The sequence below is a fragment of the Perna viridis genome, chromosome 7, assembly GCF_037379345.1.
Source record: "Perna viridis isolate PV_CMFRI_1.1 ecotype Kerala chromosome 7, ASM3737934v1, whole genome shotgun sequence".
Taxonomy (NCBI): Eukaryota; Metazoa; Mollusca; class Bivalvia; order Mytilida; family Mytilidae; genus Perna; species Perna viridis.
Window position 1 is genome coordinate 8,085,057 of NC_142451.1, and position 21,723 is coordinate 8,106,779.

At 33.6% G+C, this 21,723-nt stretch overlaps 1 protein-coding gene across 12 annotated transcripts in view; it reads left to right on the top strand.

Moving 5' to 3' along the window:
- Positions 1 to 21,723, top strand: part of LOC148611170 (uncharacterized) — a 49,340-nt gene that overhangs the window by 26,707 nt on the left and 910 nt on the right. Inside the window, exons 6-7 of one of the 12 annotated variants that reach the window (XM_088591418.1) lie at positions 14,736 to 14,864; positions 15,651 to 15,781. The exons of 1 other annotated variant lie outside the window; for it this stretch is intronic. In XM_088591418.1, the coding sequence (XP_088447544.1) occupies positions 14,736 to 14,860 (125 nt within the window). In that variant the 3' untranslated portion in view covers positions 14,861 to 14,864; positions 15,651 to 15,781. 10 more of the 12 variants (XM_088591413.1, XM_088591419.1, XM_088591405.1 and 7 more) reach the window with 10 other exon arrangements.

Sequence of the window (21,723 nt, forward strand, 5' to 3'; positions counted from 1 at the left end):
TATTTTTCGCTGTTTTGTTTATAGTTATATATATTGACTGAAAATACCAAAAGGGGGGAGGGCATATGTAATTTAAAACTAAAATCATGACTACTGCATAAACATATGTACCACTATTCTAGTTATTGCTCTAGGCAATGCATATAGTATAAAGTATTTTTCATAACTGATATCTATCAAAAAACCTTTTATGCCTCAAAAAAAATAAAGATTGAAATTTAATCAAGAATAACATGTGGCAGTTATATACAAGACAGAGGAATTCAAAACAGATCTACATGTTCATTTAATCATTTTGATCTACATGAATATGTACCTGTAACCATTTCACACACATTTCATACACACACTTGCACACACACATACATCTCCCTCATTTATTTATACCAAAGTGAGTCTTGTTTTCTTTCTCATCTTGAAAGTTTGTTTTCCTAAGCCTCAAATTGGAAGTGGACATAGAAATACCTGAGTCCATTTATCCTACTTAACTACTCATAAACTGATCAAGGGCTTTTGTTAAAATTTGATAAAACAGTAAGTTACCATAAGTTAAGATCATATTATGTGTTATCTAACCTTTTCACTTCATCTTTTTTGCAACTGCTGGGGGACAAGCTGCTACTTATATCAGTCTTTTTTTTGGATAGTATCTTTTCATGCCAAACAGAAATTTTCATAGAGCACTGCAATCTTTTCTTAGTTACTTATTTAATGGTGATTTGAGCAACATACAGATGTAATCATTATCTGTTTTGATGCAGTCTGGTTTATTATACAACATTGGTGAATATAAAACTTTAGTGAAAAAGTTTTGACTAGTTTTACATTAGTAGACAAGATTTTACTCTAAGAACATGAATAATTAAATCCTGTAAATGGAAGATTTGTTTTATAAAACTTAAGAAATGCCAAATCAAATATATAATTGTTGCATTAACAACTTGATAAAATTTGACAGTAACCTTTAATTTTTTTATCAACTGGTAAAGGAGTAACAAATCTTCCATTTATCTTTCCAGATTTTTGTACAAATAATAGCCACCATACCCGAGGGAAATGTCGACAGGCTCTTGGAAGTAAAATTACATCAGTGACTTGTGAAACAAAGAAACAAATAATGAGGAAATATAAATTTGCATTATGATTCCGTGATATACATGTATTTTATACTTTTTATAGAAATTGCAGTCCAGGGAATCACATCTTCAACCCTGTATTTTAAAACATTCTATAGACTAGGAAACTGGAAAGAATTTAAGTCTGTGGACCATCTTTTCATTCTGCTCCAAGTTTTTAGTGGGGTCTGAATTGCTCATTTACTTTTGTTGCTTTATATCTATTATTTGGGTTGTTTTATACTCTATATTGTGTTTGTCTGTTTTCCATGTCTGGTCGTTGCCCCTGGATTACATTCTTTATTTTAAGTAGAATCTTGGTTCCCTTGATTACTCTTTCAGGGTTAGTCTGAACATTACTGATAATAGTCGTAAAATGTAACTCCCATCATACTGTAAAATTGGTAGATTTAACACTGTGGTTTCAGTCTTTCTGTCTGTCCCGTATAATAACAACTGTATATTTATACCACAGCTCATTTCAGATGGACAATCACCTTATTCTACTACCTGTCTGTTACACTCTCTATAGCAGATTTCTCAACTTCTATTGGAGGGAGTGTTGAGCTATTTTTGTTCCATGCTGCAACTCCTCTGAAACCACTTAACAGATTTTGTTCAAATTTTGTGGGATTTTTTGTCACCGTATGTAGTTCAAGTTGATCATATTGTGTTGTCATTTTGATTTGACAAATATGACAGGAGTTATGGGACTTAGTTGACTTTCTCATGCTTCACTATTGGAACACATTGTGGACACAATGCCTTGAAAACTGCTCAGTGGATTTTGTGTAAACGTTTCAGGATTTTTATTCATCATATTTAGTTGATAAAATTGTGCCACCATTCTGATTCAACAAATTTTATAGGAGTCATGGGACTTTGTTGAATTTGTTCACATGCTACACTATAGGAACACTTTGTGGTGCAACAGATTTTGTTCAAACTTTTTAAGGTTTGTTAGTCATCATATGCACTGAATCATACTATGCCACCATTTTGACTTGACAAACTTGACAGGATTTATTGGGCATTGCACTTCAACACTTTTGCAGAGTTGGGGGACATACGTACATGTACATGTATATTGCTTTTGCATGAAGATTTGTATCCTGTCTTACCTTTCCAGATTTGAATGAAATGGTTAAGTAGAAGTATTCTTAGCCTAATGTAGTGTGCAATATCTTGTTACTTCTGTATTCCATGAAACTTCATAAAGACTATTGTGTGGAATTTTTTTTAACTTAGGCATCTCACAAGAGGCAGTAGGGTGTATTACTTGAAGGACATCAATGAAGTACTGTACTCATTATGAATGAGATAGTAATCAACATTGAGGTTGATAGGGCTAGCATCTGAATAATTTTTACGTTTTGCTTAACTCTTGTGTAAGTTTTCAATCAACATCTGTTATGCCTCGAAATCTTTCAGTTTTTAGCTCACCAGGCCGAAGGCCATGTGAGCTATTGCCATCACTTGGCGTCAGTCGTTGTCGTCCGTTAACAAATTTTCAAAAATCTTCTCCTCTGAAACTACTGAGAGGAATTATATGAAACTTTGCATAGATGATTCTTGAGGTATCATGCACAAAAGCTGTGTTTAGATTTTTGATCCTTTAAAAAACATGGCTGTCATGACTGAAAATAGAACACTGGGGTCAGACTAGTTTTTTCGCAAATATCTCAAAAACTACTAGGTTAAGCCAAATTTTGACATAGGGTAAAAGTGTTCTGCGTGATGAGATCTATCTGTGGTCAAATTTTCATTTGTATCTGTTAGGCCATGTAATATCCTTATGATAAACCTACCAAAGTCTTCTTGAGTCAAAATTATTAGTCAACTTCTTGTTAAATTTATTGCCATTGAAAGACCAAATTTATCCAGGTGAGCAATTTAGGCTCCTGGGAGCCTCTTGTTTTATCTTTCTGTAAATTTGATGTATTAAAGAGTGATATGCATTAGTTGAAGCTTTTTTTCTCTGTAGACTGATTAAGCATCTTACATACTGTACAAAATTGACAAACATCATAAATATTATTCATATAACCACCATCACATACATAAGTTTTTTTTTTTTTTAAATCATTATGAATCTCCAAAAGTTACAGAATTTGTAAAACTAATCCTAATCCTTGCAAAATATTCACTAAAACATGTAATTTGTGAGTGTGTTACTATTGATTACAGATTTAAACAGTTACTTTACAATAAAAGTTCATGATTCATCAATAGATATGAAGTTATTTTTAAGAATTATTGCACGTGTACATATTGTTATTGCCAGAGGAAAGCATAGCTTTTTTCACTACACTGTGAAATTTTCCCTTGATTAGATAGCTGGTTTCTCCATGGTATCAGAAATTTTATCAGTGACATTGTAAAAGTACATTTATAATGTACCAAATTTTCCTGTGTATAAACAACTGGTTAGTGTATACATGTGAATGGGGTATTAGCCTCACCAGTTGTTTATACACAGGAAAATTAGGTACATAATAAATGTAGTTTTACAATGTCACTAATAAAATATAAGTTTGTTCACTTTCAATTTAAAACTTTTTGGAAACATTTTTTTTAAAGAAATATACCATTGAAACTATTGATATTGTTTTTCTATAATATTTAACCCCTAGATATGTACTTGTTTTACATGTATTAGTCATTTGGCTTAGCATTAAAAAAAACATTGATCATGTGAAAAAAAAAAATCCTCATTGAGCATGAATTCATTGTTTAAAAAGTAAAATTCTGAGAAACCAGGAAATATTATGACTAGAATATATTTACAGCATATCATTGAACTGGGCTACAATGGTTTCAATAGGTGTTTCTCATCAGTACAAGGAAGTTGAAATAATTCACTTTTTCATTGTTTTGACAAAGTATGTCGATAAATACATCCTTTTTACATGAAAATACTTTTAACAGAATTTAGGCTATGAGCCACAAAACTTAAAATTAGCTTAAGTTTGAGTATATACTTCACTTTGAAAGAATGAATCTTGCTCCCTGTTTTTAGTGGAGTCCGAGTTGCTCATTTACTTTTGTTACTTTGTATGTATACTTTTAGTTACTTTATGTTCTTTGTTGTGTATGTCTGTTTTCCATGTCTGGTCTTTGTCCCTGGATTACATTCTTTTGATTACCGCTATAACCTTGGTTCCCTTGATTATTCTAACAAATAAACATTGATTACACCACAAAATAAAACTTACTACTTTGTAGTATCATTGTAGATCACACAATAAGTGCAGAAGAAACCTGGTTTGTCTAGCTATGACAAGATTGCAGCAGTTTCCTTTTTGGTCCAAGCAATTGTAGAAATTTGGAGTTTCAATGTACAAAGCCTTGTTTTGGTCTAATAAGAATTATTTGGTGGTGTTACCAGTGTTTATTCAGCAATTTTTTATTCAATTATATTTTATTTCATCCAAATTCTCTATTGTTGTAGCATTTTGTTCAGCCAATAGTCGTCATAACAGGTCAAAGATCAAAAAAGTATTACATACGAGTTTATCTGCAATAACTTGTCGGGCAAAGAAAAAGTTTTTGAGTCAACGCAAGGTCTTCCCTTAAATCTGCAAGTGAGTTCTTGTTGGATCAAATTTATTATACTGAAGATCAAATTATTGCTAATTTTGAATTCTGTGTTAAAAATTGTGTTCAATTTTTATAATTGCCAGAGGAGAGCATAGCTTTTTAGCTCACTTGGCCAAAGGCCATGTGAGCTTTTGCCATCACTTGGCGTCCGTCGTCCGTCCGTAAACTTTTACATTTCAATCTTTTTCTCTGAAACCACAGGGCCAAATAAAACCAAACTTGACACAAATGTTCACTGGTATGAGGGGATGAAAATTTGTAATTTTGGTGCCGATCGGAAATTCAAGATGGCCGCCACCGAGGATCTTAGTTTAACATTGGACCCTATGGGAGAAACATGTAAAAATCTTCTTCTCGGAAACCACTTGACCAAATTAAACAAAACTTGACACAAATGTTCACTGATATGAGCGAATGAAAGTTTGTGATTTTGGTGCCAATCGGAAATTCAAAATGGCCGCCACCGAGGATCTTAGTTTAACATTGGACCCTATGGGAAAAACATGTAAACATCTTCTTCTCGGAAACCACTTGACCAAATTAAACAAAACTTGACACTATTAAATGTTCACTGTTATGAGGGGATGAAAATTTGTAATTTTGGTGGCGATCAGAAATTCAAGATGGCCGCCACCGAGGATCTTAGTTTAACATTGGACCCTATGGGAAAAACATGTAAAAATCTTCTTCTCGGAAACCGCTTGACCAAATTAAACAAAACTTGACACAAATGTTCACTTTTATGAAGGGATGTAAGTTTGTGATTTTGGTGCCAATCGGAAATTCAAAATGGCCGCCACCGAGGATCTTACTTTAACATTGGACCCTATGAGAAAAACATGTAAAAATCTTTTTCTCGGAAACCACTTGACCAAATGAAACAAAACTGGAAACAAATGATTGTTGGCATGAGGAGATGAAAGCTTGTGATTCTTTTGCCATTTCAAAATGGCTGCCACTGTGGATCTTAACTTAACCAAAGTTTCCGCTCGAGAAAATATACATCTAGAGGTCGCCACATGATCTTCAACAAGTGGGAAGTTTCCTCCATGTAGCAAGCTCTAAATTGCCCCAATAAAAACAAAGTGGATAAATCAGTGAACACAATACTGAGGGGGGGCTGGAGGGGGTCTGATCCCGGAATCCCGACTTTATTTTTACTAAATCCCGAAATCCCGAACAACAAAGGAACTTAAAAACTGCTAAAATCCCGATTCCCGGTGGATTTATTTCCCGAAATCCCGGGCTTAATTCTCAGAAATCCCGAAATCCTGAGCTTAAAAACCTCTGATCCCAGCATCCCGAAAAAGGTCCGGCCCTTCCTCAATACTATATCAGTTTATCATTTATGGTAAGAAACTAAAATGTTTTAAAAAAAGACAACTACATGCCAGTGACTATATTTCCTGCCTTGGGACAGGCGCAAACAATATGCAGCGGGGTTAAACTAGTTTTGTTGGATCCAAACCCTCCCCCTCTATATGGTCAAAGGCTAAAATAAATACGAAGTTAGACACACAGTAAAAATCAACCTGAAATACATCCAATTCATTAGAAAAGTACCTCAACAATTATTAACAATAACATAGAAGACAAACAAATGAGGTATAAACAATGAATGCTCGCAGTTACTGAAAGCAAGCTCAGGACACAAATAAGGATGACAAATCTTCAAGCCTCCCAACACAAAAAATATCAGTTACAAAACTTCCAAAGGATTTAGAACTGCAACATCATAGACTATGTTGGTCTAGCAAGAAGTTTTGCAATGACTAAAATGCTAAAATATGAATGATTAAGTTATAATGTAATGATCTAATAAGAGTATCAATATTTTTTCCTACAAAGACAAGATTTAATGATCTGACAACAATGTCGAATTTATATCCTTTATGAATCAGTCTATTTAAATAATTCTTAAGATTTGATGGACATTGTTTGCATTTATGTGCCTTGTAAACTATATTTCCATACAAAACTGGATGTGAAATGCCTAGTTTAATAAGATTAGTTTTTTAGCAAAGTAATCATGTTGGAGGCTAAGAAACGCGGTGTTTTGCAGAAATTTCATGGATTCCGCAAAACAATGGCAATTTCTGCATTTTTAAAGGCCTGGTTCCGGATTTTAGTATGTTGGGGTTGCAAACTATGCATTATGTCCCCTTTCCAACCTGTCCCATGCAATAATTCCTGTTTACCAATGCTTTAAATTGCAAGAAAATCTTCATCTAAGGAAAATTCCTTGTAAATTTACGCAAAATTATATGAAATATTTAGCAAGTAATTAAACCAGGTGAGCGATACAGGCTCACGTGAGCCTCTGGTCTTCACTGCACTGTGAAATTTTCCCTTGATTAGATAACTGGTTTCTCCATGGTATCAGAAATTTTTTTTTGTTGAAAGACATTCCATTTACATTAGACAATGTCATTTTGGAACAATTTCATGGTTTGGCGATATTCCACTTTTAAAAAAAATTGCATAATGTCTGGTGACATTTGCTCTCAATTCCCCATCTCAGCACTGAAGTGTGTATAAGGAAGTCGAAACTGAGGGTGCACTTGCAAATTAGCCATTTACTGATTTTATTTTTTTTTTTTCATTTCTCAATTTTCCTGATTTATCTGTTCAAATTAATCCCATTTACTGGTATGGATGATCACTGATTACCTTTTGAATTAATATATTGCTGTATACAAATAAAAAAATGTAACGAGAATTATAGGTATGGTGTATATGTCAAAGAATGAAAATCACAGCCTGAGGCCACCCATTGGTCTTCAATGAACGACAAGGAAACCCTCACACCACAGGGCAGGCTGTAGCTGGCCCCAATACATCATTATACACAGGTTGAAAGAGTTTCCCCTATTCCATACTTGCGGAGCTCAGGATGCAGCCATACTTTATCCTGTTTTTGCAGTTACCTTCCGTAAGAGCAGATGTAATTTTGAAGTCTCTCTAGGCCAGCACTCCACAGATTAGTTTAGTTTCACACTTTTGGCTAGGGTTGAAAAATGACATTAATGGAAATGGTTGCTATAGTGATTAAAAATGAAGAATCTATTGTTGATAAAACATTTTCTGAAAAAGGGGACTTTTCAAAGTATAGTGCAATGTTTTATATATTTTCAATGTTGAAGAGGCTTTTTTTCAATGACAATTTGACTTCATTGTGAAAGTGAAAGTAAGTCAATTTTTTACCATGCTAAATTTAATAAGTGGATTACAAAGTGTATAGCCCAAAATCTAACCGGCGATGCCCATATGAGGATGGGGTTTTCGAAAGAAAAAGTTTGGACAGTTTCAGGGGATGAAATAAAAATTTAAGATATTTTGTGGGAAATTTGATATTTTTAAACCTGATTTTATGAACTTTTTTGGCAAATTTTCGCATATTTTGGCATGGTTTCTATGGGAACCCTATTTGCTGTTGGTAATTTTTTTCCAGAAAACTTTTCCTGCATCCTGAAGGCCTTGGCTTTAGCTATTTATAGATGTATAGATTTACAGATGCTTGACAATTTTTTTAAGTGATACATGTTATAAAGCATCAGATTACAAGACCAAAATTAGGCAGTTCTACAATAATGTGGAGTGCTGGCTAGTTGATGTTCGGATTCGGGTGCAGAAAAAAGAGGTAATTCGAATGAAAATGGAATACCCATCAAACAAACACAACAGTGTTTCTAAAATTTACAGGGTGCTTCATTTTGTTGGTAGGTTACATAAGGATGATTTTCATTTGTATCCTGGGTAAAGAAAATTTATGGCAGGGTCAGTAGAATGAGAAATTCCCTTTTGACTTTCAAGATTTTCTAAAGTATCGTCGATATCGGATGGAAAACCTTACATGTTCTGAATAGACAACTGCTCCAAAGGGAGATAAATGTTGACAAAATGTTGGCCCACAAGTCAGGAATATAGTCAAGTAATATGAAAATAAACTAAAGGTGAACACAGTACATATTTCCTTGTACATACATGTACCTTTTAACCTTTGGACCATTTCTGGTAGATTCTCCCCCATTGACATGGTCTCATGTGGGAGAATTTTTTATGTGAAGATTCAATTATTTAGTTTTTTTCCTGAAAATATAGTGATTTTAACCAAATAACTCCCACATATCTTACATGTTCATGCAGGAGATTCTGAAATTTTCCTTAATTTTGTGGGAGTCTCCCCCCTTATGTAGAAGGATAACATCTATACCTGTAAAACAAGTTCTTGAGTTGATTACAAACTAATCTTTTTCTTTTTGTTTAGACATGCATTATTCTTAGGCTTTATACAAGTTTTAGTTTCGTTTCATTGGTTTTTTACTTTCATTTTGTAAATGAAACCCTTTAACTTTCTTTCCAGAGTTTTGTTGTAGTCATGGTCGACACAGTCGTGTTCAGGTTAGAAGTGTCCTTTCTCGTAGTGTTGTCACGGAAACATGGCGTGCTGAACAAAAATTTTTAAAGCAAAGGAAGTAATGCAAAGGACTTGAAAAACGTACTTGTCTATCTTTGCAGATTTTTGTGTCACTAACAGTCGCCATTCAAGGACAAAAGTTCGGACTGTATTACAGCGGAGTGTTTGCTTTGCAAGTTGGCATGCTAAACAGAAGGTTATGCAGAATATACGACCAACTCAACTCAGCTAAATGGCCAAACTTTTAGTTAACACTGTCATGGAGATTTGATTAAGTTGACACTGGTGACTGTTGTGAAGAAATAGACTATAAGTTAATTAGAAAACAACTTCAGCATAAGAAATAGACTATAGGTTTTCTGTTACTACCTGTTTGTTTAGATTTTGAATGACTAGCTATTCCTTACATGATTTTTATCTGCATTTTTGTCTTTATAATGAATTCCTTTCTTTTGTATTTCCTTTAAAATCTTATATTGACTTTGTTCCACTTGCTTTGATATAGTATATTCAGCTGTAGACTATGTGATAGCACTGGATTACATGTAATTACTTAGATATGTATTGGTATACATGTTAATACAAACAGAAATTAGTTAAAAAACTGACCACAAACATCTGTGTAGCCCATTGTACAAATGTTTATACTTTTGCAATAAATCTACTTTTGTTAAGTTGTAGTGTGAGGAAACTATGGAAATCTTAAACATCTTGCAGGTTTCATTATTAAGACTATAAAAGATTAAGGAAGCATGTTGCAGATATCTAAAAAATACCATGCACTATGGTGTTTCATAGAGATATAAGGTGCAAGTATCCATTGGGATTTATTTACTCTGGTTGGTTCATTAAAAACTTTAAAGCTAGTATTTTCTGTGTAATGAAACCACTAAATCATGAATGGTAGCATTTTGAAGAGAAAAATTATAATGATCGCTTGAGTATTCAATGCATGGTTAGAGAGATGGGGCACATTGTTTGGCCTATGTCAATTTTAAAGATCACTTACACTGAAGTTTTATATGAAAGTTTTATCCAGTTAAAGTAAGATTTGAATGTTTTTAACTCAAGGATTTAAGATTTGAGATAAGTGCAGGACAACTGAAAAAAAGAACCAGCTTGATTATAATGATGTATTATTTGTTAAGAAACAAGATGACATTTTTTTTCAGGTTAACTTCCTTAACCTGAATCAAAGATGGAACAAACACAACAAGCCTTTGTCTCAATTCCTAAGTTATTCAAAGTTAATTGAAATACTATGATTTGTTGGATTAAGGAGAATTGATATGGTGAAAATGTCAGAGGGATAACAACCTCTCAGGATGAAAATGTCAGGTCAAGGCCTTTTGTAGGTCTTCAAGGTGAGGAAACCCTCTCACCACTGGGCAGGGTGCAGATTGCCCCAAAACTACTTTAAACACAGGTACAGTGAAATAATTGCCACTATATACTATATGTAATTGAAAACAAGACATACAGAGCTCAGATATTTGTGGAACAGGTACAAAATTGTGGTGGGTAAAAGTACTTCGGTGTTATCATGACCCTCCCCTTTTAAACCTGGCCACTGTAGAAAAAGTATTACACATTTAAACACATGTAACAATCAGTTCAAAATGTAGCAGGTTTGTGGATGTTTATCTCCAAATCAATTTATCTGATTTATGAACATTAAGTTAGCTTTAAACACCTCTAAATATGCTAGGGATTAAGTAATAGATATACAATGAACTGCAGTTGACTTGTTTTAAAGAAACTGCGAGTCTGAATAACTGTAGTCTGAGTTATTTAAGAAAGTACTGTTTCTCCAGCTGACTCACTGATTGGACATTTAACTAGATTGTGGTACTGGGATGATATCCTGTTCTATCTTAGGTAGTTGGTTAGACCTGATTGACAGTGAACTGAAGCATTTTGGTTTGATGTATTTCAGATTTCTGTGAAAGTCGAAGCTCCCATCCCAGAACCAAAGCAAGGACTGCCATGAACAACAACATAACCTCTGTAACGTGGCATGCCACACATAATTATAGACCTAATTTAAAAAAGAAGACAAGAAAGATTGTCAAAAGTTAAAATAAAATAAAAAAAAATGTCCAATGTCAATTGGCTATAGGCTTGTATGCATGTTCAGTGTTGAATCCAGTGGGTCTATAGGGGTTGTCAACCCCCTTTTGTTGAAGAAATTGTTAATTTTGTGGGAAGCATTGATTAAAATTATCAATTGATAGCGTAGAACCCTGTCCCTTCTAAATTTCTGGATTTGCCCAAATAAATCATATTCAGTCTTATTCTAATGTCTTTGTGTTTCCAAATTGAAGTTGTAGGTAGGGTTGAAAATATACAAGTGAATATGGTGTCCCAGACTCCTTTTCTATTTAGATTTTGCCATCTGACAGCGAAGTCAATTTACAACTTCAAAATTGAAGTTTTCATAGCTCTGCAAAAGCTGTTCCTAATTCTACCCCAGTTGTTACATAAAGCTATGTTTTAAGTGTGAAGTAAACTAAATATTTGAAGAGCCTTTGAGAGTCAGTATTTAGCCTTTACTTTTTAAGGCTAATTGAATAATTGAGTTTAAGGGAACATATTTGATTAATTAAACAAATTTTATCCTACTCTTGTTCACGTATCTTTGTTTTAATTGTTCTTCAGTCTACTATAGAGTTGAATGAGTCCCCGATTTCTGTTGTCAAGATCACATCTGTATTTGGTGATTGCAAGTCCTTAATCATTTGACTGTTTGAATTAAAATTTTATTTACAAATAATAAGTTATGTTAATATATATGTTTTCATTGTGGTCAGAAAGTTGATGAGCTTTCTATTCATACTACGTGGGTTGTAGAAATCATGAAATGTCCAATGAGATTTTAATTTCTAAATATTTCGCATAACTTTAACATCATTTTCATCTGAATTAAGCATTAAAATTTATGACAGAATTAGCGATGAAGAATAAATGAATTGTTCCTGAAGCACGTTGATTTCTTGTGAAGTTCGTGCATTTCATGCATATGTGAACCTCCATTCACGCGAATTCACGTGAACAATATTTGCCAATGTAATATTGACCATGAGCATCAAAAGTGGACGTTTTTGCTAGATACTACTGCCCCGGGTGCACGTTTATTAATACTAGTATGATGTCTGTATTTTGCTGGACATGTTGTACATGTACATAATATTAAATATTATAAAATACATTGTATACATCAGTTGTTTATGAAGAAGTCTTACTTAAAATAGAACTTGTAATTTTATTGTCTAACTTTGTTGCAAATGGAAATTTCGTGTTGTTTTATTTCAGAATCCTAGGAAGTTAAACGCACGGATCCGCCACTGTTACATATACAATGTTTGATAAAACTTTCCAAAAACTAGGGATATAGCTTCGCTATATTTATATCCTGTCATCTGTTACATCCCCATAGCAGAAAAAAATCACAGGGTTAAATTCATTGTTTAATGCACAGGAACATACTGACAAAATAAGTCAAAAATGGGCAAAGCTGGATAAAATGAAATTGTTGTTCCCATACAGTGGTATACAATGATTATTATAACCCCTGCTTTTTCATAGTGTAAAACTAGACGTCGTTCACATTTTTTATTTGCAGTATTCTGTACAAGTAAAAGCCGACATAACAGATCGAGAGTCCGCAAAGCTGCAGTAGACTACGTTTGTATTTTGAGTTGGAGGGCAAAGCAAAAAATAAAACGACTGGCAGACCGACCATTTTAGATACATGTACATGTATTTAGTATACTAGTAACTTGTACAATGATATTGACTAGGATTTGTCATATTGGCATAGAGATATGTTTCTTTGTGAAAGGGGACATATTTAAATACAAAATTATTTCAGAGGTTGAGTTATGTTTCTTCGGAAGATATAAATTGGATACATGTACAGTTTGTGAAGGAATATTTTTAAAATTGAAGTATTGTGAAAATTTATGAACACCTTTTATATGTGTATTTTCAAAACCAACGCGGTTTAATAACTCATTGATCACGGAGTTGTGGAAGGAGGCGTGTTTGTCAATATTGGCTTCTTGTACAGTTTTATTTCTGTTTTTATTTTAGCCTACTATTCATTTTAAAATAACTTGCATATATTATGTGAAATAGCCTCAACCAATTATATAGACAAATATTAATCAATCAATACCTCGTGTTCACTTTTGACCTATTATGAAAAGTGTTTACAAATGCAGGATATGTTGGTGTTTTATGCTTTTGTGGTTAAAACTGTGACCAATCTAGTTAATGCACCGACCGACTTGTAACCTTGCTTTATAAAAATTACTCGATTTGTTTGTACTTAACGCCAGTCGTCGACCTGCTGAAAGTTTTGAAAGTCATTTTGAAGTGGTAGGGATGAACCATGGTCGCCTCTTTACTAAATACTTTTTAAGATGAAATGAAAAAGTGTAAAGCATCATATTGTATTGACAGTGTGTATATTTTTAAATAAAGATGGTACAATATAACACAACTATTCTTTGTATTGTCAGAGTACATTGGAAAAAAAAACAGTATATTTACTCTTCATGTTATGATTCGTTTGGAAATCACTTTTTTTGTTTGAGTACATTGCTAATATAATCTTTCAAGTGAGATGGTTTTTGTTCATTCATGTAAAATCTCTGAATGATAAATTGTTTAATCGCTACGTGTACATTATATACACAATATAAAATCAAATACAAACAGTAAATAAGGTATACAATACACTGATATATTACTATCTCATTGGACTAATTGAATGGACTGTTTCTCAAAAGTTTGCTTTATATTAGAGAGTAAAAACATCTTTTTGTTTGAATGTTATACCTCGTGTGAGTTAGACGATGTTACAAATGTTAGCCATTTTCTCATACGGATTTCTTTGCCTCGCAGTTCTTCTAATGAAGATCTAAGTGGTACCTGGCTATACCACACCCTGGTTTGGTAAAGACATGTGTTCAAGGGTCCGAATAGGGTTTGTAAATCTCCTTCTAATTATTTTTCTTTACTGGAATTTTATATGTAGAAGGTATTGAAATCCAAAGACCGATCTGCATTTGATTGTTTACTTCCGGGATATCGCTGAACTACAATGCAAAATCTGCTAATTACTGCTATACTATTGACTTTTATCATCTAGAAATACATTTTGTCATTTATCGGTATTTTTACACTGAAAGACATTTACTTTTAATACTGAGCTCAACTCTTCGTAAATTACATTTCCGTGACGAGACTTACTTACCATTTGCATATAAATTGATATAAGGTAATTTCTCTGCGTACATTTTTTAAACCACATGTTTTCGTTGCTTTACCATTATACAATTATCTTCAACATGCATTTTAGAAATGGAGTGTGACATATATAGGGGAAGGTTCAGCTTAGGACAGAAAATAAATTACCACCTTAAAAAATCAAATCATGAACTTAAATTTACCCTGAAGCCTGGTCTTCTGTGACATACGTCTAAGACTTCTGGTTGCATTATGTGAACCACATACGTATGTGTATAACTTTATGAAAAAAGTGTATGTGGCATAAAACAACATACATGTACATGTATTGCCGTTTCTTTATTTTGTAGTATTCTGTACAAGTAGAGGTCGGCATGTTAGAGCCAGGGTCCGTAAGGCGGCTGTAGATTATTGTTGTACCCTAACATGGCAAGCTAAACAAAAAATTAAAAGGATGACACAACAGAGGACGTAGTGTGGTAGAATTTTGTTGACTATTTCTGTTCCTCTACTTTTTAAGCAGAAACAGAGTTTTTACATTGAGTTATTTGTTTTGTTTACATGTCAATCACGTGTGAAATTCGCCAAGTGCTTAGGAATTGCATTGAATTAGTTGTCTGAAATTTACTTGACTTGTCTATATTATACTGAAGAAATTTTGACTGGTCATATAGTATTTTAAACGTTTACTCCCGTAAATAGTTTTTCGTGTGTCATTCCTGTTAAATCTGTGTGTTTATATTAGTGTATTTGTATCGTAGTACTCTTATATATGTCTCTGTCTAAAGAATATGATTTTTATATTTCAAAATGGTTATACAAATCCTGGAGCCCATTAGGACTAAGAGGCTTCCGTCAATCGTGATTTCTGATCCGGAATAACGGTACTATCTCTTCAGTGTTTTCTGTGTGGATGTTGTCGCATTTTGTTTTTTTTATGCTATTTAGACGAGATTTCAAAGTTGTATTTGTCGTTCATTCGATGGCAACAGTTGTTAGGATAGATGAGACCCCATATACATGTACATGTACGTCATAATTTTAAAAGTATACATCACAGTAATGACGTAGACAACATTTCATACCGTTACTTAAAAGAAGGTCTAATGCCGTAGAGTTTTTAATAATAAAACATTTTCTCGAGGATTATACAAAAATAATTCAGGTTTATTTACGCTACTTTAGTACCCTAGTTAGGACTTCCGTCAAAAGACAATAAATGACAGAAACATACATGTACATGTATTGCCATTTTTATTTTGTAGCGTTCTGCACAAGTTTGGGTCGACATGACAGATCAAGCGTTCGTAGAGCAGCTGTTGCTTACTGTTGTACTCTAACATGGCAAGCTAAGCAAAAAATTTTGAAGAAGAAGCACCAGAAGATGTAGTTTATGAATATTTTTGTCCTAGCTGGACAATATTTTATTGACATCCCCACATGTCCTTGTGTATGTGCAATTGCGTGAACAATTTATCTTCACAAGTTGGCGTGATTTGTAAATCCAGGCAATAGAAAGAACAGGTTTATTTCATGAACAATTTTTTCTCAGGAAGCTGGGATGAATTGCTGGCTTTGGTTACTCAGCATTTCCATTCTTCATCGAAATCCGTCATTGTAGAACTGGGAACATGTATGTAAATACATGTACATGACGAAGACCATTGTTATGTTGATTTTTTGTTTGACTTGATTCTGATTATTTTTTTCTTTTTGAAAAGTTGCTTTAATTAGATTAGTTGTTACAATACTCACGTACAAGTAGCATTGTATATTGTATTATGTAAAAAGCCATTAGCTGTTTAATTATAATAAAATATAAACCTTAATACCAGTGATTATTTTGTAAATTCGAGTGATATCATTGCAATTAGTTGACTTTTGCCTTTTGATGAGATCGGTTTTGTGAAAGTCGGTTTAAGAAAACTAAAAGATTGCCGCCAAACAGTCTTGAAACACAACCAAGTATAACAGTCAATATAATTAGAAGTTTGTACATGTTTTATATGTATTTGATGTGAGCCAAACAAGAATGACGATTGATGGTTATTTGAGTCAGTTGGTTTTTTTTATTAAAAACTCTTTGAAGGCTTTTTCTTCGTACAAAAGGAGTCTAATTCCGAAAGAAAATACTGAAATTTAGTTATAAAGAATTAACTTCAGTCAATTTAAGAATTTTCATACACATGTAACGTAATCTTAAAGGGTAACTGGTCATATTAATCTGAAAATATTGTCAAATAATAAAATATTACTTTCATATTCAATTGATGGTCCCCTTTATAAGTGCAATTTGCACTGTTTCTTCAGCTAGATCCTTTAATCCTTTTAATAGAAGAATCATCCAAGTTTACATCGCATCTAACCCAAAGAGCTTGAGATCAAGGATACTACAGACACTTTGAAGTCAGCCTCATATCTCGACCTACATTTAGAGATCGATGGTAAACGAAAACTATTGACCAAACTACGACAAACGTGATGACTTTTCATTCAGAATTGTCAACTTTCCTTTCATCTGTGGCAACATCGCTTCAGCACTTGCGTCTGGAGTTTTCATATCACAACTCATACGTTATGCCAGAGCTTGCTGTAATTATGCAGACTTTTTGTATCGCGCTAGACTTCTGGAACAGGGTTATGTTGTTACAAGATTGAAGTCATCACTACAGAAGTCATATAGTCGTTATCATGAAATCGTAACGGTGTATTCATTTGCACCATGAAAACTTATTTGTTCAACGTGTCATAGTTTTCTTTTCCTCTTTCGTCTACCCCAGACTTTACTTTTTATGAGCAACTCGGCAGGTGTTTCTAGAAAAGCAGAGAACGCTTACCCTACCGGTGCACCTGGTGCATGCTCCCAGTTTTTTGTGGAGTCTGAGTTGCTCATTTACTTTTGTTACTTTGCATGTATTATTTTAGTTATTTTATGTTCTTTTTTGTGTTTGTCTGTTTTCCATGTCTTGATCCCTTGATTACATTTTGTCGATTTCCGCTGTGATCTTGGTTCCCTTGATTACTCTTTCAGAACATATGCAATGTTCGAATCGTCGAGTGACTTAACAGAAACTCTGAATGACGTTAATAAATTCTGGGAATATTTTCTTTTTTGCTGCTGAAAACAAATATTTATTAAACAAATGACTTCCCCGTCATATAAGGAGAAAATTAGCTAAGTTTCTCGTATCTGTTTGATGACTGTAAAATCGAGCACAATTCTTGATTGACCCAATGGTCCTGATTTACTACATGTACGTATCGCCCATTAAGCTTATTAGAGGCGTAAAAACTGTTATAATAGCAAAACCTCAGTTCAGGAGGTTAGTAACCAATCACAAGTATTTCGCAGAACAAGTGCGCATAAATGATAAAAAAAATATGATCCTTTCATCTATATTTCCTATCATCCAACACCTTTTTTGTTTGACAAAACTTATAAATAGATTTTTTAATAAACCCCAGTAGGTAAATTAAGCTAGTAGGATAGATTGGAAATTCTTACCGATTTCAGCCACGATTACGTTTTGCGGAACTAATGTCAAGTTCAACGTCTTCAACATTTAAGTTACATTTGTACCTCCAACAGTTCACGCAGTAAATGAATTTTTCGACCGTTTTTTTGTTGTTGACTAATTGTTAAGTTTATTTGTAGCCCTGTTTTTCTTCTATTTGCAGTTTTCTGCACTAACAATGGCAGGCATACAAGAACTCGAGTCCGAAAAATAGCAGTGGACTACGTTTGCCATCAGACATGGAAAGCTAACCAAAGATTTAAACAGACATTTAAAGATCGAACTACTTACTGATGAAAAACCCACATTTACCATTTCATCCCTTGTTTAGTTTAAAATGTTATTTTTTTTAATAAATGTGTAATCTCATACTGGCATATTCATGTATATTTTTCATCGTGAACTGCGTCTAGAGAAGGGTTATACGTACATGTACAGCTATAATTTATGCCCCACTTATTAACGTCTGCCTAAAATTTACTCAGGTTGTTTTATTATTTGTATTGCCAGCTTAATATTAAAGACAGAAACTATATCAAATTTGGTATGAAATTTAGGCATTTGGATATCGAACGCGTTTTGTTGTACATACTAGTGGATCGAATGGTTTGCGTGTTTGGTTTTGTCTTGCAGTTGTAAGTAACGAGGTCCTCTGGTCTTTTTCAGATTTTTGTGAAAAGAATGGTCGTCATCGTAGAACCAAGGCTAAATGTGTAATGCATAGGGCCATAGCTGCCACCACGTGGCAGGCCCAACATTGTTCCAGAAAGCCGACTACAACACATGGGCAAAGAACAAAACCCCTTTCGACAGATCCTTCATACGACTAATTGCTGAATCAGAATTTATGATCGGGCCTTTTAGTAGTTTTTGATCTGTTACTGAACTTTTGTCATTCATTATCTTTTTAGATTTATACTGCCGTCTTTGACAAGTGTGTTAGGTTATACAGTTGACGGTTTAATGTCCGTCAGTTTGTTTAACTCTATTGCTTATATGTTTTTTTCTTCATAAAAGAATAATTTCTTTTGTTTCGTCAAATCATGTGTTCAACAATACATTTTTAGAACATCAAACACACTAGCGATACGATATCGTCGTATGCATCGATATCGTGCATTAAGTCCTTTCACTCCGGTAACTTGATCAAAAACATACACGGTATATAATCTAAAGATTTTCAGCTGAGTTCTGTAGATGGTTTCAGAAGAGTTACCTCCATCAAGTACCCGGCTAGGATACATGTATGTACTCGACAATATGGTATTTGTAATAACAGTACTTCTGTTAAGGTCATCTTCTTCACCTTTTGTACCCGTCTAAGTCAGTCGATAACATTTTGTACTTTGATACCACTGAATATATTAAAATCGAATTTGAATGTCTGACATTTACCTGAAGGAATTGGCTAAATAAAGCTAGTAAGGACAGTTTTAATAACCTTTTCTGGATTTTGATATTTCCATATAACGAGGTAAATTACGACAAGAGGGACGATTTTTCACTTCCAATTATTAATTTTCCTTTCCTAGACGGGGACATTTCTTTTGGCCCCTTCATACGGTGTATATATTTTTCATCTTGTCGATATGCCCGTGTGTGTAGCGATGATTTAGCCTTAAATGAACGAAATCTCTGTATTACCGCTATAGTGTTGCGTCAAGGTTTTCGTTACCATACATTAGTTAAGAGTTTTACTAAATTCTCCCATAGATATAAAAAAAATTGTGCTAAGGTTTGGCTGTACTTGTCGTAACTTAGATAAAAAATGGGATTTCACATCCTAGTTTTTATGGTAATGAAATAAATAAAGCTGGAAAGTTTAAACAGAATCCTCTTATACTGGAAAAATATTTGAATAAACATATCCGTAATGGTTATCTTCACCGTATCATTGATAAATCTTTGAATTATGTTTGTTTTGGTTCTAACATTGACTCTCTTGTGAATAAAATAAATATTAATTAACTCTATTACATTTCGCCCTACTTCCTGCCATTACTTTTTGTCTTGGCATTTGCACGAAAACTTTGTTGAACTTAGACATTTCATTATATATTTTCAATTAATCCTGTTGATTAACATACATACTGCTTACTGTATGATCATTTTAATTTATAAGTACTTTACCGAAGTACCCTATTCCATGTTTCCTAGTTTGCCGGTGGCGTTTAAATGTTCTTTTACAAAGTTCGAGATTAACGAATCTCTCGTAAGATCATTACTAAGTATGTTCTAAAATATACATGCGAACGTCATTGCTTTTTATCTAGGCATTTACACGAAGACCTTGTTTTACTTAGACATTTTACATATTTTCACAAACTCCTGTTGGACGTGTTTTTATAGATACTTTTGTTTGAGTAAACATGATGTACTTATCAGTTACTTTTGGATTTTGAACTAGCTTACAGAAATAGCAAGTACTCTTTCGAGGAAGATACAGCTTGTTATCTTTTGTCCTATTTGTTTAAGTGTTTGTATTCTGTATGCATCGCAAGAGTTAAATGCGAATTGAACAAATTTTTATAGTTCGTTTTATTGTTGTATTCCCCCACCACTGTCCCTGGTTAGGGAGGATTAAACGTTCACAAACCCTGCCACATACTTTATGTACCTGTCCCAAGCCAGGAACCTGTAGTCTAGTGGTTCTCTTTGTTTTTATGTTCTTAGTTATTCTTTATTCGTTTTTCTATAGATCAGGTCAATTTTCGTCTTATATGAGAAGTTTCACTTTATTTATTACGGGGCCTATTACAACTTGCGTTATCGTATGGGGTTTGCCAATCATTGAAGTTTGATGGTCCGTTTCTTGGCCTTTGGTGGATGACTGTCTCAACAGCAATCGAAACAGATCTTCTTTTTTATATTTGGGTATTTCTTATGATTGTTTTGATTACATTGATCGAACAAAGCATGGAAGCCTCTACCATTTTTAGAACATAGGAGGCTGAATATTGATATCCATTTCACTTTCGTTTAGTTGCAATTTTAATACGCTCGTAAAATACGGATCGTATTAAGGTATACACATGTCCGCCCACCTGTCTGTCCGCGTTAACATGTCGCCCCGTAACTTGAGAACTGCCAGTTTAAAAAACTTCAGGTTTACACAAGTGTCATGATGGTCTGTATACTTTTTGGAGAAAATTCCAGTTTTGATTCTGAGAAATGAGACTTTATTAGAAAAAGTAGGAAAGTAAAGATTGTACGTGTCATTCCATACTTTGGTATTACTCCAAGTTATATACAGTCGTTTGAAGGTCTGTTTACATACATACATTTTGGTAAAGTGCCTGTTTTCTTTGTCGGGTTGCTTTTTTAATTTTTCAGGGGATTGTTTTTCACATTCCAGACCATAACTTGGAAACCCTGTGCGCAATAAGTTTCAAACTTTATACAGTTGTTTGTTATAATAGTCTGTGTACTCGAGAAACTGGAGAATATCGATCTAAAGTTTCAGAGTTATGGGACATTTTCATAATTTTGTGGTATTTTTTTATGCCACACCGTAACTCGTGGTGCATCTATTTACCATTTGTTTATCGCGCACTGCATTACATGTTTTGTATGTTACGCTATTTGCATTCTGTAAGGCTTGAATTGATAACACGACAAGGAAAACACTCTTTAAAAAGGTCGAAACACCAAAAATACAAACTTTCTAGTCGTCAACCTCTCACATGGAAGCTTATCAGAACTGCTATATTAACAAATTGTATTTAACGTGTAATGCTATGCAAGTTAATATTTGTAAGAGCTGGGTAAAAATGGGAAATAGACTCACCATACAATAGCCTTTGAACAATACCATGTCTAGAGA